The sequence below is a fragment of the Oryctolagus cuniculus genome, chromosome 12 (assembly GCF_964237555.1).
Source record: "Oryctolagus cuniculus chromosome 12, mOryCun1.1, whole genome shotgun sequence".
NCBI lineage: Eukaryota > Metazoa > Chordata > Mammalia > Lagomorpha > Leporidae > Oryctolagus > Oryctolagus cuniculus.
In genome coordinates, this window is record NC_091443.1 from 105,878,798 (window position 1) to 105,895,233 (window position 16,436).

General features: G+C 58.3%; 1 protein-coding gene across 2 annotated transcripts in view; it reads left to right on the top strand.

Moving 5' to 3' along the window:
* Positions 1–6,136: 6,136 nt before the first annotated feature.
* Positions 6,137–16,436, top strand: part of ADAMTS7 (ADAM metallopeptidase with thrombospondin type 1 motif 7) — a 39,408-nt gene continuing 29,108 nt past the window's right edge. For both annotated transcript variants that reach the window (XM_002721600.5, XM_051834567.2), the window contains exons 1-3: positions 6,137–6,483; positions 14,696–15,051; positions 16,160–16,325. In XM_002721600.5, coding sequence (XP_002721646.3) covers positions 6,384–6,483; positions 14,696–15,051; positions 16,160–16,325 — 622 coding nt within the window. In that variant the 5' untranslated portion in view covers positions 6,137–6,383. The remainder of the gene's footprint in view (positions 6,484–14,695; positions 15,052–16,159; positions 16,326–16,436) is intronic.

The window sequence follows — 16,436 nt, forward strand, 5'->3', positions numbered from 1 at the left end:
CAACATGCACCAGGAACATCTAAGGGGAACATCTGAGGGAACACCTGTGCAGCCCCCGAGAAAGCCGGCCGGCTGTGTGCCGCTCCCCCGCGGAAGTGGGGAAAGTGGCAGGGGGAACCGCCCTTCCACGGAGGTGGAAGGGTCGGTAGCCAACCCGGGAAGAACCAGCAGCAAACCCGGGAAGGGCCAAGCAGACAAAAGAACAGCGCAGGGTCCTGTGTCGTTCCTCCACGAAGAGGGGGAGCGACATAATGGTGCCGTGACTCGGATAGGAAGCCTAGGCAGGGTTTAGTGTCATTCCTCCACGAAGAGGGGGAGCGACAGGAAGTGGAGCAGCTGGGACTCGAACTGACACCCATGTGGGATACTGGCACCACAGGTGGCAGCTTTACCTGCTGCACCACAGTGCCGGCCTCTCAAATAAATTTTTAAAAAATGTAGCTGCTGACTCAGTTGCCTGGAGGGGGTGAGATGCTGTCTTTCTAACCAGCTGCCAGGCGGGGAGGGCATGAAGGGCAACAGGGAGGTGGGGAGTGTATTCTGCAGTAGCAGCAGGTCACTATGCTTGGGCGTTAGGCTGTGTGAAGTGCATTTACTTTCCTTTTGTTTCAAAGGTAGAGAGACAAAGAGAAAGGCAGATGCAGAGATTTTCCATCTGCTGGTTCACTCCCCCAAATACCCACAACAGCCAGGGTCGGGCCAGGCTGAAGCCAGGAGCCCAGAGCTCCATCCAGGCCTCCTGCATGGATGACGGGGACCTAAGTTCTTGAACTATCACCTGCTTCCTCCCAGGGTGCCCAGCAGCAGGAAGTTGGATGGGAGAAGCCAGGACTCGAACCAGGAACTCCCATATGGGATGCAGGTGTTCTAAGTGGCGACTCAACCACACTGGCCCGCGGGCCTGCCCCTGGTGTGTGTGCTTTCCTGGGAAAATGGTGACCTTGTGGAGAGCTGGGGTGGGGGTGGGGGACGGTTGCCAAAGAAATTCCAGTGGGGGCACTGGTTCGAGTCCTGGCTGTTCCACCTCTGATCCAGCTCTCTGCTGTGGCTTGGGAAAGCAGTAGAAGATGGCCCAAGTACTTGGGTCCCTGCACCCACATGGGAGACCTGGAAGAAGCTCCTGGCTCCTGGCTTCAGATTGGGGCAGCTCTGGCCATTGCAGCCAACTGGGGAGTGCACCAGCAGATGGAAGACCTCTCGACCTCTCTCTCTCTCTCTCTCTGCCTCTCCTTATCTCTCTGTGTAATTCTTTCAAATAAATAAATAATTCTTAAAAAAAAATGCTTCCACACATATCATCTCATCAGCTTTTACGGTGTCATGGCCATTGTTTCATGCAATTGTTTTTCAAGGCTCAGAAGGAGCGAGGTATTTGTCCAAGGGTATGCAGCCAGTCCCAGGCGGGGCTGGAACACGACCCCCACCACATCTGCGCCGAGTGTGCCACTCAAGCCATCACCACGTGGGTTCTCCTCGCCAGTGTGTGGACCCTGAATCGAGACCAGGGAAGTCGCTGGGTGGAGCTGAGCCTGGGGGCCTTATCCCTACCCCGAGGTGTTGCTAAGCCTGTGCAGGGGCCCAAACAGAGATCAGGTGGGCTCTGCTTCTTTGGTGTTTAATCACTTCATTTTTAAATAAAGATTTATTTCATTTCTTTGAAAGGCAGACAGTGGGAGAAAACAGAGAAAGAGATCTCCCATTCATTGCTTCCCTCCCCAAATGGCCATAACCCTCAGAGCTGGGCCTGGTCTCCCACGTGGGTGATGGGACCCAGGCACATGGGCCATCATCTGCTGCCTTCCCAGGCACCGCGAGGAGCTGGATGGGAAGTGAAACAGCCGGGACTAGAGCCGGCGTTCTGCTGGGGGGATGCCGGCATTGATGGCAGCAGCTTAACCCACTGCACTACAGATTTTTGACTTCCTGATGCAATCTGGACACAGACCTCTTAACAGTTGTGATTTTAGAATTTTCCTTAGCTATCACTTTGGGGACCCCTTCCATTACGTTTGTATTTTGGGTCGCCTGTTTCTCAATTCCGTGACCTTGTCTCTCCGAGCTTGCTGCTTCTTCCTGGTGGAGCTCATCCCGCAGTGACTTTCCCAGGAAGGGTGCAGAGGAGGTGAAGGTCTTGAGAACTTGCATGTCTTAGCATCAGCGCCCTTTTTCTACATCCTTACACTTGGCCGAGAGTAGGAAATGAGTTCTACGTTGAAAACCATTCCCCCAGAGCCCGGAAGGCATTGCTTTGTTGGTATCTAGTTCGTAGCATTGCTGCGGAGAATTCTAGTGCCATTCCAATCACAGAGCAAAGTTTGCCACCATTTTCTCTTCGTTCTCTGGAAGCAATTTTCTCTAATATTCCAGCATTGTCTGTGGTGCATCAAGACGTTGACTCTTGGTGTGGGTCATTTCCATCCAGGTGCTGCACGCCAGCAAATCCTCGCCGTCTAGAAATTCATGTGCTTTTGTTCTGAGAAGATTCTTATTTATCAAATAATCTTTCCCTCTGTGTTTTCTGATCTCTCTAAGGTCTCCTATTATTATTATTTTTTTTTTTTTTTGGATATTGGCTTGATGGAGTTTGATGACTTAGAGAAGTTTTTGCTGTTCACGCAGGCACACCCATGAACTTTCCCCTCTATAGATTCTGATGCTGATTTCATCTTCAAAATATTCTTTCCAAGCCCCAAATTACATAACCGACTTCATTTAAAATGTTGGCAATGGCAAGTTCATAATAAGGTCCATGATGTTTTTACTCTTCTAAGCTCCAGTGCAGGCAGCACAAGTAAGTATTTGTTGGAAAAATAAAGGCATGGAATCATTTATTGATTTAAAAAACAGAAGAAAAAGTGATCCATGTAATTCAGCTTATCCAGCATCTTATTACCAGCAAGGATTCTGGTTTTCAAATGTCGAAATAACTATTTTCATTATGAAAGTTAATAAAGCACATGAAAAAGTTGTTAGAGGACAAAAAATGGGGGCAGAAAGAGCTCTGAAACACTTGGTGCATACAATGGAAAAAGCCTAAAATGCTTTCAGATGATCTCCAGACATGGGAATATGGAACATTCTTTGCTAAAACAATGGCATGAAAAGGAGAGACAAACACAGTATTCAAAAGAAGAAAACAGCCAAGGCAACAGCCAGGCTGCAGAGGCAGGGGTGGGGGGGAAGAGACCCAGGGGTGGTGAGATTTGTGCCTAGGCTGGGTGAGGCTGGCTGCCCGGGCACGCACGCCCAGCCTTGGTCAGGCTCCCAGATGGGTCTCCCTCCTGGAGCCAGCCCCCTGGGGTTCGAGGGCTAGGGATGAAGTGCATACTTCCTCCAGGAAGTACCAAGAGTCGCTTTGGAACTCCCCACGGCTCTGGGCAACCAGCATTTAGTAGGTGGTTCATTGAGAAGTCCCTGGAGAAGGGGAGGGGCCCCCTCCCACCCGTCTGGTTGTGTGTGACGGACTCAGACAGAGCCCAGAGAGGAGGGGCCTTGAAGAAACAGACCCCCCTGAAGATAGAAACCCACACTGGCATCCAGGGAGGCGGTGCTGTGCAGTGGTTAGGGATGCAGGTGCTGCATCAGGCACTTCCAAATATGGGAACCCAGGTGAGCTACTTCCCCTCTCCCTGCCTCAGTTTCTCCATCTGTAAAATGAAGATAATACCAATAATACGTCCTGTTGGGAGGAGAATTGCGTGGAAGGCATGGTGATGGCCCACAAGGCACTGTGCTCACTCAGCATTACAATTCGCCTCCATCAAGTCGTTCCCACCGCCAAGTGGCAGCTAGGAAGGCAGGAGAGGCCACCCGTGAGCTGACGGATGGCTCTGGGTCCCCGGCGTTGTTTTAGGAGGGGACATTTTTGGGCACCTGGCATAGCAATCAGCAACCTGACTGAGCATTCTCCCATTATTTTGCAATTCTTGCAATTCATGAGGGTGGAAGAGACCCACCAAAAATAATGCAACGCATTTGGCAATGCCCATCTCTCAATGACAAACGTGCAAGCTCGCGACAGAAACACCACACAGGACTCAGTTCTACCGAAGGACCTACAGATGTCCCTTTGTGGACGGCAGCAGCGAGGTTTGGGAAAGAAGTTAAATGCTCATCAGCATCAGGAGACGGGCACGGTGCAGGTGCACGGAGGAACACAAAGAGACTGCAAAGGCTCCCGGAGAGGCGGCATTCAAAGATTTGTTTTCAGCGTCCACAGAACTGTGAAGAGCGCTTAGCAGGGTGTGGACAGCGTGGAGGCCAGGATGGGGGACACAGACAGAAGCAGGTGGCACTGGCGTTAGCCAGCACAACTCAAGGTTTGGAAGCGCACGCTCAAGGGCTGCATTTTGCAGAAGGCTCCGCTCTGTTTGGCCGGGGCAGCTTGCCAAAGGAGCAAGGGAGGTGGACGTGGAATTGGAAGGGGAGGGCTGTGCAGGCCCCGCCCCAGACCCTCTGCGTTTCTCGGGTTTCCTGTGTGTGCTGGGGGCTGGGATCACCAGCATCTAGCACCTCACAGGGTGGCGGGACTGGCAGACCTAGCGGAACATAGTGGCTTAGCGGGATTGTGGCCTTGGGGCTCTGGGGGCTCCGAGACAGCTCAAGAGAGACGTTTAGGAAGGGGTGACACGGTAGCTGGGCCTGCAGGATCACACCTTGTGAGTTCATGATCATCTTTTCCCTTTCACCCTCACATGACTGGCTCTGTCTGAAATTTCTATTTATTTATTAGAGACTGGCACAGAGAGGTCTTCCATCCACTGGTTCACTCCTGAAATGCCCACGACAGCCAGGGCTGGGCCAGCCTGGAGCCAGGAGCCAGGAGCTCCACCCAGGTCTCCCATGCCAGCAGCAGGGACCCAAGCACTTGGATCATCTTCTGCTGCCTCCCAGGGTGGGCATTAGGCTGCAACTGGCTCCCATATGGGATGCTGGCACCCCAGCCGGCAGCTTTACCCGCCTGCCACCGCGCCGGCCCCTACTGGCTGTTTCTTATTCTGATGTCAAAGCTCCAATATTTCTACCCTGCGGAGAAGTAGAACGCCCGCATTCTACTTTCAAAGCACCTCTCCTAGCCGGCCTCTCCACAGCCCTGGAGTTCACAGCTGGGCGTGCAGACCCCTGGGGCAGAGGCGGTGGGTGATGTGCCAGGCGGACCGAGCAGAGGAGGGGGGAGGAGGCAGGTGTACCTGGAAGTCACTGGGCAGCTGGGGGGGGGGCACTATGACTGTGACACCAAGAGGGCGAGGAGGGCAGAACCCGGAGAAGGGAGAAACGGCTCAGATGGGCGGGTGGAGCCCGAGCGGACAGCTCTTCTCTGGAGGGGTGATATCAGTCTCTCCACCAGGAGGCAGATGAGACCGGTTTGACATCGAGGGTTGGGGGCCGTGGAGGCCCCAGAAAGAGGGGGACACCCAAAGCAAATTCTGGGAGGGATTGGTGGGGGCTACTGCAGAGCCTGTGGCCTGTGGCGCCTGCTCCGCTGTGCAGAGGGAGGCGAAAGTGAGCAGGTGCCCCTTGCAGACGCTAGCTGCACTGAGCGGCCGTGTGCATGCGTGTGCACGGGGTTCAGCGAAGGCGGGAGGTGGTGGGAGGGCGATCCTCAGGCGGAAGCCAGAGCCAGCGCTGGGGCCACAAAGGACAGATGGCCGGTGTTCGAGGCGGAGTCTGGCCGGGGATGTGAGGCGAGGGCTGGCCGGCCTCCAGGCTCTCAGGAGGCCCCTGCCCTGGGCTGTGGGCTAGACGCAGGCAGCAATTGTGGGGAGCGCGCAGGCCTGGGAGCAGAATCTACCTCCTGACCCTGCCGCCTCTGCTGCCCCGCTGGGCGACCTTGGACCCTCAGGGTGCCTCCTGTGTCCCTGGCTGGCGTGGGGAGCACCCCCAAAGAGCGCCCTCCCTAAGCAGAAATTCCAGATTCTTCCCGTGTCGGGAAGCCCTGCCCGGCTCTACCGCCAGGGGGCGCCCTCGGCTGCTGGGCAGTCGGACGTCCGTCGGGGGGCGCTGCCCACGCCCGCCCCGAGGCCCGCCCTGGAGCAGGGGGCGGCCGGCGGGGCGGGGTGGGAAGGCAGGCGCGGGGCGGGGTCAGGAGCCCGAGGGGCGGGGCAGGGCCGGCACCGCGCTCCCCCCCCTTTCTTTCTTTCTCTCCATCTCGCTCTCTCGTCTTTTCTTTGCCTCCGCAGCCGGCCGAGGAGGGGGCGGGCCTTGCAGTCTTTGTTGCCCACGGACCCAGCGCAGCCGCCCGCCGGGCCGGAGTCGGGGCTGGGACGCTGGGAGCTACGGTCGGGCCGGGCATGTCCTGAGCCGAACCCGGGACCGGACAGCCACCGGACGGGACGGACGAGAGCGCGCGCGCGGGGTCGCCCGGCGGCCGCCTGGCCCCGGCCATGCCCGGCGGCCCGAGACCCCGCAGCCCCGCGCCGCCGCTGCGCCCACTCCTGCTGCTGCTCTGCGCCCTGGCGCGCGGCGCCCCCGGACCCGCACCAGGTGAGTGGCAGCCCCTCCTCGCCCCCCGACCCCGGCCTCGGCGTGGCCCCCCGTCCCCCCTGCGGATCTGGCTGCAGCCGGGGGCATCCCCGCTGCCCTGGCGCTTAGGGACCCGGGTGGGGTCGGGCGGGCCAGGGCGCGAACCTACCCCGCCGGGGAACCCTGCGCAGACCCCGACCTCGCTGTGGACCCCGCCGGTCGCCCGAAAGGAGCCTCTTCCGCTGCTCCGGCCGCTGCTCGGCCACCGCGGGTGCAGCAGCGCGCGCGCCTCTCGGGTCCCGCGCGCACTGGACGGAGCGCGGGTCAGCCGCACCGGCTTCGCCCCGCGCCCTCTTCGTGCGCGTCGTCCGGAGCGCGGGCTGTCCGGGCCGCGGGGCGCAGGGGGCGCACGGGTCCCGGTCGCGCCTCGGCCCCCGCCCACCGCATCGACGCTGCGGGCCGGGCCCTCGGCGGCGCGGGGGGCCGGGTCTCGCGCCGCCCTTGCACTTCCTGCCTCTCCCTCCCCCAAGAGCGAAGGCGCCGGGAGTGGAGCGCGGGGCCGGGGCGTCTTTGCCCGGCTCCGGGTTAACTCTCTCGGCCCCGGCGGGCCGGCCGGCCTCCGACGAGCCCCTGGCGCGCGTCCAGATCCCGCTGTGTGGCCGCGCTCCTGGAGAACCGAGGAGCGGGCCTGGGAAGATCCTCGCGGGATGGATCGGATGGCGAGACAGTAGGAAGGCTTTGTAGGGGAGGAGGCTCCGGGGCGCGCAGGGGCTGGAAGGGTGTGGAGCGGGCGCGGGCTCCCCGGGGCAGCATCAGCCGGGGCCGGGATTAGGCCAGCTCGCTGTGCACGCGGGCTTGTGCGTCTGGAAGTCGCCCGGGCTGGAGGAGCCTACGACGCTAACACCAGATTGAGAACTGGCTGGTGACGAAGTGGGGTGACAAAACAGGAGGTGGAGAGGGAGCCGGCATTTATTTGAGAGTCTTTAGTCGTGCTGATCATGACCACCAACCACCCCGCAAGGCACGCGGTGGGAAGCCCTTTTATGGGAATTCCTAGGGTTGGGCTCCTGGGCTGCTTGCACGGAGCAGGCACTGGTGAGCCGGGAGCCAGGTGGTGCCATCGAGGGAGCAGGGAACTGCCCCTGGGTCTGAACTTGGGTGCAGCCCCCTGGCAGCTGTGAGGAGAATGGGGGTAGGGGGCCGGAGGAGGCAGGACCTCATAGGAGCCTGGGGAGGATCAGGTGAGATACTGAATGTCTACTGCTTGGGGAGGGACTACTGACCGCTGTTAGACCCGTGGGAGTAAGGAGGCGGAGTTGAATCCTGCTGGTTGGGGGTGGAGACAGGCCAGGGACTCCCCCCACCCCACCCCCTCCCTCATCTGGGCACACCCTCCCCACAGATATGTGGCACCGGGTCTCTGCATTCTGATGTCACTCATGATTCCTGACCCCGTGGCCAGTGACCTCTTTATTATTTTCCTTGGAGCTGAGGACCTACGCCTGCGGCTCTTCCCGCTGAACGCTACCATCTCTGAAGCCAAAGGGGGCGGCTTGGGGTCACTTTTGGAAAAATGTGCCCCGATTTTTTTTTCCTCCACATCTGACAAACCCAGGGACTTGCTGGGACCTGGCTGTACTGCCCTTATCCCATGCTGCATTGCGCACGTGAGCCCCGTGTGCACGGCTTACGCCCGTGCTGTATTGCAGGCATGAGTCCGGCATGCACGTCTTTCTGTGCATAGGAGGGGGCACAGGGGATGGCTCATACGTCCCCCCTGGTTGTTTCTCCTTTGTGGCCTGAGCTGTGGGTCATTTGAAGGGCTGGACTGTCACTCAGGGTCTTGATAGGGGAAATAAACATGTTGGCATTTTTCTGGTAGCAGCTCCAACACGATAGTGCTGTCACCCAGAGGTGGTATTCAGAGCATTTGACACCCAGCATGGCAGGAGCTGAGTTCAATCAGAACGACTTGGCTGGCACCGCCTGGCAGTCTTGCGGAGTGGCACCTGCTGTCTCAGCTCCCAGGCAGAGCGCCTGCCCACACCGGATTGCAACCTGCAATTACCACTTACTGACACTTGGTGGCGCTAGTTTCACCACCGAGGTCTACTAGGGCCTGCGGGAAGCAACAGCTGAGATTTGTATTTTAACTCACCCCTCTTTGGAAATATTTTAATTGCAAAATGGTACATGTGTTCACTACAAAAAAGTAATGCAGAAGGAAACAGAATAGACGTTTTTGTCATCAAAATCCATCCTGTAAGTCTTTTATGTTTTTCCTTTTGATTAAAAAATTTTATTAAGCCATTAGGCAAAGAGATAAACCAATTATTATTATTTTTTAATTTGGAAGGAAAAGTGGCAGAGAGATGGAGGGGAGACGGAGAGGTCTTCCATCTGCTGGTTCACTCCCCAAATGGCTGCAGTGGTGGGGACTGGGCCAGACCAGACCAGGGCCGGGAGCCTAGAACTCCATCTGGGTCTCCCATGTGGGTGGCAGGGCCCAAGCACTTGCGCCATCTTCTGCTGCTTTCCCAGTGGCATTAGCAAGAAGCTGGGGTGCAAGTGGAGCACCCAGCACCGGCACTGGCGCTCTGATATGGGATGCCAGCACTGCAGACAGCGACTTAACCCACTGTACAACAACAGTGGCCCTAGTGATGAGTATAGGGAGAAATAGCCAAGGTGTGGTGCAGCGAGTTAAGCCACCGTCTGCAGCGCCAGCATCCCATGTGGGGCTGGTTCGAGTCCTAGCTTTTCTACTTCCAGTTCAGCTCCCTGCTGTGGCCTGGAAAAGCAGTGGAAGATGGCCCAAGTCCTTGGGCCCCTGCACCCACGTGGGAGACCTGGAAGAAGCTCCTGGCTCCTGGCTTTGGGTTGGTCCAGCTCTGGCTATTGCAGCCATTTGGGGAGTGAACCAGCAGATGGAAGACCTCTCTCTTTCTCTCTCTCTCTCTCTCTCTCTCTCTCTCTGTAGCTTTGACTTTCAAATAAACAAATAAATCTTTAAAAACATAGCCAAGTGTACTGTAGGACTTCTGCTAGTTCCCCGCGGTAGCCGTGCCTGCTGTGAGCACTCCCGCACGGAGTCGCGATCCCCTCGCAGCCGGCGTGGGTGGGGTTGGTTGCCTGCACGTTGCAGAGGGAGATGCTGAGATGGAGCGGTTGAGTGCTGCAGCTGTGAGGAGCTGGGTTCAGATCCCGGCAGCCCAGCTCGGAGCACACGGATCCCAGAGTGCTCACCCGCAGCGCGGCTCTGCTGGGCTCCAGTCAAATGCTTGAATGGATGCATCTTTGCGAGTCACCAGCAGTGTCTCTCTCGCCACATTTGCCCAGGGTCTCAAGCAGGGATTCTCAGTGGGACTGCACGGCCCCTGAGGGCCTGGGGTCCCTCCCCAGGGACTTTTTTTTGAGCTCTCGGGGACATTTCTCTTTATCGGTTCAGATTCCCCGGGCACACGCGTGCTTGTCTTGGGAATGGCAGTGTTGCCTGCGAGTGCGCTGGGAGGACTTCCGGGCTGGACTTCAGCTCCTCTGCAGGGGTGCCACGCCCTGGACTCCCCTGGTAAACCCACTTCAAACAGAGCAGGCTAGCGTGGCCTGTTGTCCTTCTCCCTGTCATTCTCATCCGCTCCCCCCGGGCTCTGCTCGTGTGTTCTGGCCTGGATTCTCCAAGCCAGTGTGGAGCTCGGGGCTCAGGGTTGCGGCGACCCAGACGACACACTGTTAAGTGGCTGTGGCTTAACTAGAACCGGAACCTGCTCTACTTTGAAAGCCCCCGGCGTCCTTGACATTACGTTGTTTTAATTTTTTTAAAAGATTTATTTATTCGAAAGAGTTACAGGGAAGGGGGAGCCACAGAGACAGACAGGGCTTCCATCCACTGGTTCACTCCCCAGATGGCTGCTACGGCTGGAGCTGAGCCAATCTGAAGCCAGGAGCCAGGAGCTTCCTCCAGGTCTCCCACATGGGTGGGGGGGCCCAAGGACTTGGGCCATCTTCCACTGCTTTCCCAGGCCACAGCAGAGAGCTGGATCGGAAGAGGAGCAGCTAGGACTCGAACCAACACCCAGATATGGGATGTCCCCTGTGCCACACCAGCCCTGGGTCTTTCTGCCTTCAAAGTTCTTGGCACTGCCATCTGTTGTCCGTCTGCTCTCTGTCATTTCACAAAACTCAGCACCCGTGGCCGAGGCTAGCTCTGGCTGCCCGTCCCCCTGTTCGTCCTCCCCGCGCTCTATGGGTCAGCACGGTGCCGACTACCCGGATGCCCTCTGCCTCTCCACCCCAGTGTGGGCCCCGCAAGCGCACCTCCTTGTCCAAGCCTCATCGTCTCAGCCCGTGCCAGGGTGGGCGTCTCGGGAGCCGCGTGCTCGTCTCTCCGTGGGGAGGGCCGGATGGCGTCTTGCACGCTGTCTCTTGGGGGACCCTGCTGGACAGCTCCACGTCTGCCCGCTGGGACTTAGGCCGCCGCCGGTGGATGACGGGAGCGTTGGAGGAAAGCTGAACACGGAGATTTTTGTGCAAGATCTTGTGCTATTTTAGCCAGCGCTGCCGGCTGATCGAAATGTTTTCCGGACGAAACAAACAAACAAACAAGATCACCAAACTGAGCAAAACAAGCCCGCAGGCTGTGGCGGGGCCGGGGGGAGAAGTCCCAAATATCCTTTGTAGGGTGTCGGGGCAGGAAGTGTCTGTCCTTTCTCCAGGCTGGTGGCTTACCGCTGCCCAGTCCTGGGATGGCTCCCTCGGAACCTCCAGGACGGTTGAGAGAGTGACAGATAATACAGCCCCGGGGGCCGGAGCCCTGGGCGGCTGGGGTTTCTCAGGGCTCTGCTGTCCTGCGCAGGTTGGCCAAGGTCGCACCCCCCCCCCCCAGTGGGGGGATTTCCCAGCTCCCTTGAGGATGGCGGTTCCCAGGGCCCTGTTTCCCGGAGGTACTGATTCACTGAATCCCGGATGAGGCCTGGGAAGTTGTTTTTAAGAAACAGTTTTTTTTTTTTTAAACAATAGCTCTTCTTTATTTATTTTCATTTTATGTGTAAGGCAGAGAGAGAGAGAGAGCTCTCCCATCTGCTGATTCACTCCTGCAGCAGCTGGGGCTGGGCTGGGCGGAAGCCAGGAGCCTGGGACTCGGTCCAGATGTCCCATGTGGGTGGCAGGGTCCCAAGTATTTGAGCCATGATCACCCGTTTGCCTCCCAGGCTGCGCATTAGCAGGAAGCTGGATTGGATGTGGAGGAACCGGGACTCGAACCAGGAACTCCGGTATGGGATGCCGGCATCCCAAGTGGTGACTTAACCATTGCAACAAATGCCTGCCCCTTTAAGAAATTCTTATCCAGGCCTTCTGGGGAAACCTGAGATTGGTGGGTTTCCTGGTTGTGCTCCTGAGAGCCTGGGCTCTGCAGAGAGGAGAACGAGACCCAGACCGGGGGTCCCAGGGCAGGGTCCCCCCTGCCCCCCAAGCAGCAGCAATGCCTGGACCTGTGTGTGTGTCCACGAGAGATTTCTTTGGAAGACTGAGTTTAACAGCTGGAGAAGTTAGAGAAAAGCTTGATAGAACCTGGCGCCTTCGCGTTATCAGTGGGGAAACTGAGGCCCAGCGAGGCGGGGACTGCCGAGAACATCGAGGGGTGTCCCTGAGGAGGCCGAGCCGTCGGGGGACACGGCCCCCGTCTCAGCTCTGCCATTCTTGCCCGCATGGCTTTTGGCCGTTCTGTCCACCTGCCTTCCTTTCCTTCAAGATTATTTTCATTTATTTATTTTAAAGGCAGAGTGGCAGAGAGAGAGAGAGAGAGAGAGACAGAGACGGAGACAGAGAGACGGATAGCTCTTCTTTCCACTGGTCCACTCCCCAAATGGCCACAAGAGCCCACTGTGGCCGAGCCAGGCCGAGCCAGGAACTCCAGCTGGGTCTTCCACGTGGGTGCAGGGGCCCAAGCACGTGGGCCATCTTCTGCTGCTTTCCCAGGCCATAGTGGAGCAGCCGGGACTCTAAGAAGCGCTCTGAGAAGGGCCCCAGTGTGGCAGGTGGTGGCTTCACCCTCCACGGCACAACGCAGCCCGTGGCCACCTGGGCAAGGGTCCTTTCGCTTCCTGCACAAGGCAGAAGTCTGCAGGTGGCCCGAGCTGGGGTCCACAAGGGACGCATGAATTTGGATAGGAAAACGCTACATCGACCATTTTCCTAACCTTGAAGTGAAATGTGACATTTTTCTTTCCTTATGACTATCATCAATATTCATAATTGATGATATTGGCACCAATAGCATTAGTAGCACCTGTGATTTTTTTCTTACCAATATAAAAAACATAAGACTTTAAATTTTAGTTATTTATTTGCTTTCTTTTTTTTTTGAAAGGCAGCGAAACAGAGAGAAAGATGGAGAGAGGTGTTCCATCCACTGGTTCGCTCCCCAAATGCCTGCAACAGCCAGGGTTGGGCCAGGCCAAAGCCAAGAGTCAGGAACTCAACCCAAGTCTCCCACATGGGTGGCAGGGACCCAAGTACCTGAGCCACCATCTGCTGCCTCGCAGGGTGCACATTCACAGGAAGTCGGGTGAGAAGTGGAGGAGGCAGGACTCGCTCTAGGGTGCTAGCATCCCAAGTCACAACCTAGCCGGCGTGCCAGACGCCTGCCCCAGGGATCCTGAAATGAAGTGCACACTCCTCACCGCTTCGACGTTGCTACGGTTGTTGGAGCAGGCATTTGGCTAAGCTGCCCACAGGGACGCCTACACCCCAGCAGAGTGCCTGGTTCCAGTCCTGGCTCCTCTGCTTCCAATCCAGCTCCCTGCTGATGCACGGCCAGGGAGGTGGCTGGTGAGGGCTCAAGCACTTGGGCCCCTGCTGCCCGTGTAGGAGATCGCGATAGTTCCAGACTCCTTGCTCCCCTCCTGCCAGCTGCTGCAGGCATCCAGGGGTGGGCGATCTCATTCCATCTGTCTCTCTCTTTCAAACAAAAAAGGAGAAAATGATGGATGACCTGAAAGTCACTGTGGTTGTTAACTTTGCCGTTGTTTAATGCATGAATAAAGGAACACATAATTCCAGATCCCACTTTCTGAATTAGTTGGATAGCTTTATTTCAATATACCCACTTCCCTTGGTGTTCCTGTGTCCTTTATGCATTTAAAGACATTTGAGGGGGCCGGTGCTGTGGCTCACTTAGTTAATCCTCCACCTGTGGCGCCAGCATCCCATATGAGCGCCGGGTTCTAGTCCAGGTGCCGGCACACCAGGTTCTAGTCCCCATTGGGGTGCCGGATTCTGTCCTGGTTGCTCCTCTTCCAGGCCAGCTCTCTGCTGTGGCCCGGGAGTGCAGTGGAGGATGGCCCAAGTGCTTGGGCCCTGCACCCCATGGGAGACCAGGAGAAGCACCTGGCTCCTGGCTTCTGATCAGTGCAGTGCGCTGGCCATAGTGCCCATTTGGGGGGTGAACCAAGAGAAGGAAGACCTTTCTCTCTGTCTCTCTCTCTCACTGTCTCACTCTGTCAAATAACAATAACAATAATAATAATAATAATAATAATAATAAAAAAAGACATTATTTGGGGCTAGAGTTGCGGCTCAGTGAGCTCCCACGTCGGAGCTGCTATCATCCCCATTCTACAGATTCGTCCAACAGCTCCTTACCGAGAGATGGCCAGATTCGCACACTTCTTCTGGCCCTTCCAAAACTCTCCCGCAAAGCAGACAAAGGCACTTGAGAGAAAAAAAACAGGCCCCTAGCAAAGTCATGGAAATGTTAAGTGATACCAGATGTTAGAGCACTATGGGGGAAAAGAAACAGGGGATCCAGAGGGGGAGTCCGGGAGTTCGGATTTCTAAAATACAGCGGTCAGGAGAGGCCTCGCCATGCAAGGCGTGTCTGTCTGGGCAGGGCTGTGAACGGGCTGAGGGGTTTAGCTACTAGCTACGGGAAAACCCAGGACACTGTTCCCGGTACAAGGGACAGCACTGTGCATCTTTTTAGAGTGATTCTATTTGTTCAGAAGGCAGAGCTATGGACAGAGAGAGCTCCTCCATCCACTGGGTCACTCCCCAAATGGCCTCATTGGCTAGGGCTGGGCCCCGGAAATCAGGAGATGGAATTCCATCTGGGCCTCCCACGTGGGGGGCAGGAGCTGAGGATTTTGATCCGTGCACTCTGACCCCGGCTGCCACCCAGGACCCGGGGTCTGGCCCGGACCTAACCAACCGCTGCTCCCCCGTCTTCTCCCTGCAGGGCCCACAGCAGAGGGCCGGGAGGCGCTGGACATCGTGCACCCGGTGCGTGTGGACGCGGGGGGCTCCTTCCTGTCCTATGAGCTGTGGCCGCGTGCGCTGCGCAAGCGAGACGTGTCCGGGCGCCGAGCCGCGCCCGCCTTCTACGAGCTGCAGTACCGCGGGCGTGAGCTGCGCTTCAACCTGACCGCCAACGCGCACCTGCTGGCGCCCGGCTTCGTGAGCGAGACGCGGCGGCGCGGGGGCCTGCGGCGCGCGCACATCCGCGCCCACGCCCCCGCCTGCCACCTGCTGGGCGAGGTGCAGGACCCGGAGCTGGAGGGCGGCCTGGCGGCCATCAGCGCCTGCGACGGCTTGGTGGGTGCCACGGGGTTTGCTCGCGTGTGCGGCAGTACGTGGGGTCTGCCCCCAGCCTTGCCACTCTCTCACCTGGTGGCCTTGGCCGTGCACCCTCTCTAGATATCCACCCCCATAGCATGGGGGTCAGAACTCAGGCCTCTTTCCCTGGGGGCCTGGATCTCAAATTCAGATCTGTGGTTTTGTTTTTTCAATCCGAGAGATGAGCAAAGCTCCCATCTGCTGGTCCACTGCCCAGGTCCCTGAAATGGCCCGACTGGACTGGCTCAAAGCTGGGTGCTGGGGAAGCAAGCCCGGTCTCCCACGTGGGTGGGTGGCATAGCCTTGAGCTGTCTCTGACGCCTCCCAGGGTGTGCGTTAGCAGGAAATGGAGACTGGGACTTGGAGCGGGGACTTGAACCCAGGTCCTGGGATGTGGGACGCGGGAGTCCCTAGGCCAAGCGCCCACCCTGACACAGGGTGGGCCTGGGATCGGCCCCGCACTTGCACTCCTGGTAATGCAGTGTCAGAAGAAGGGCCCCCTCTTCCTGTGGGGGGCAGTCCTGACGGCTCTGCCCCCCGTGCCCTCCATCCGTCCTGCAGGGCTTGGTGGGGCCCTCTCAGCCACCCACCATGCCTGGGGGACCCCAGCCAGTTGTGGCATGGGGCTGATGGATGACAGGGTGGCCACAGCGCCAGCTGTAGGACACTGGGAGGGCCTGTGCCCGTCCCCTGACATATGGCTCCCTCGCTGAGCCCATGCGGCAGCTGCAGCTAAGGGGAGTGTTCCCTCTGACAGGTAAGGGCCCAGAGGGGACTTGCCCACGGGCCGCTGGTCACTTAGCTGGTGGCAGTGTACAGAGAGGATGGGTCTATCCTGGGGGCCTGACGTGGACGGCCCTACTCAGGGCAGCTGCCAGCCCGACAGATGGGGGCGGAGATCCATTTGCTTGATCTCTTGGGGGTGGGAGGGTGGAGCAGCATCCAGGGGGTGTGGCCTCTGGGCTCCCTTTGAAGCCTCTGGGCGGCGGGCGGGTGCAGAGTGAGTGAGCGAGGGCCCTGGCGGGGGGCTGCTGGGGGGGTGGGAGGAGCAGCACATGTGTGTGACCTGGCGCCCCCCCCCCCACAGCAAGGTGTGTTCCAGCTCTCCCAGGAGGACTACTTCATCGAGCCGCTGCAGGGGGCTCCCGCCCGGCCCGGCCGTGCCCAGCCCCACGTGGTGTACAAGCGCCAAGCCCCCAAGAAGCGGGCCGCGCCCGGGGACTCCAGGACCCCAGGCACCTGTGGGGTGCAAGGTAGGTTCCTCTGCTGTCAGCTCCGGGGTCGGGGATGCGACTGGGACTAGGAAGAGACTTCTAGAAGGGTCTCTGCTGTCCATACCCAGCTTCTCCTGGCCCTGAGGGACA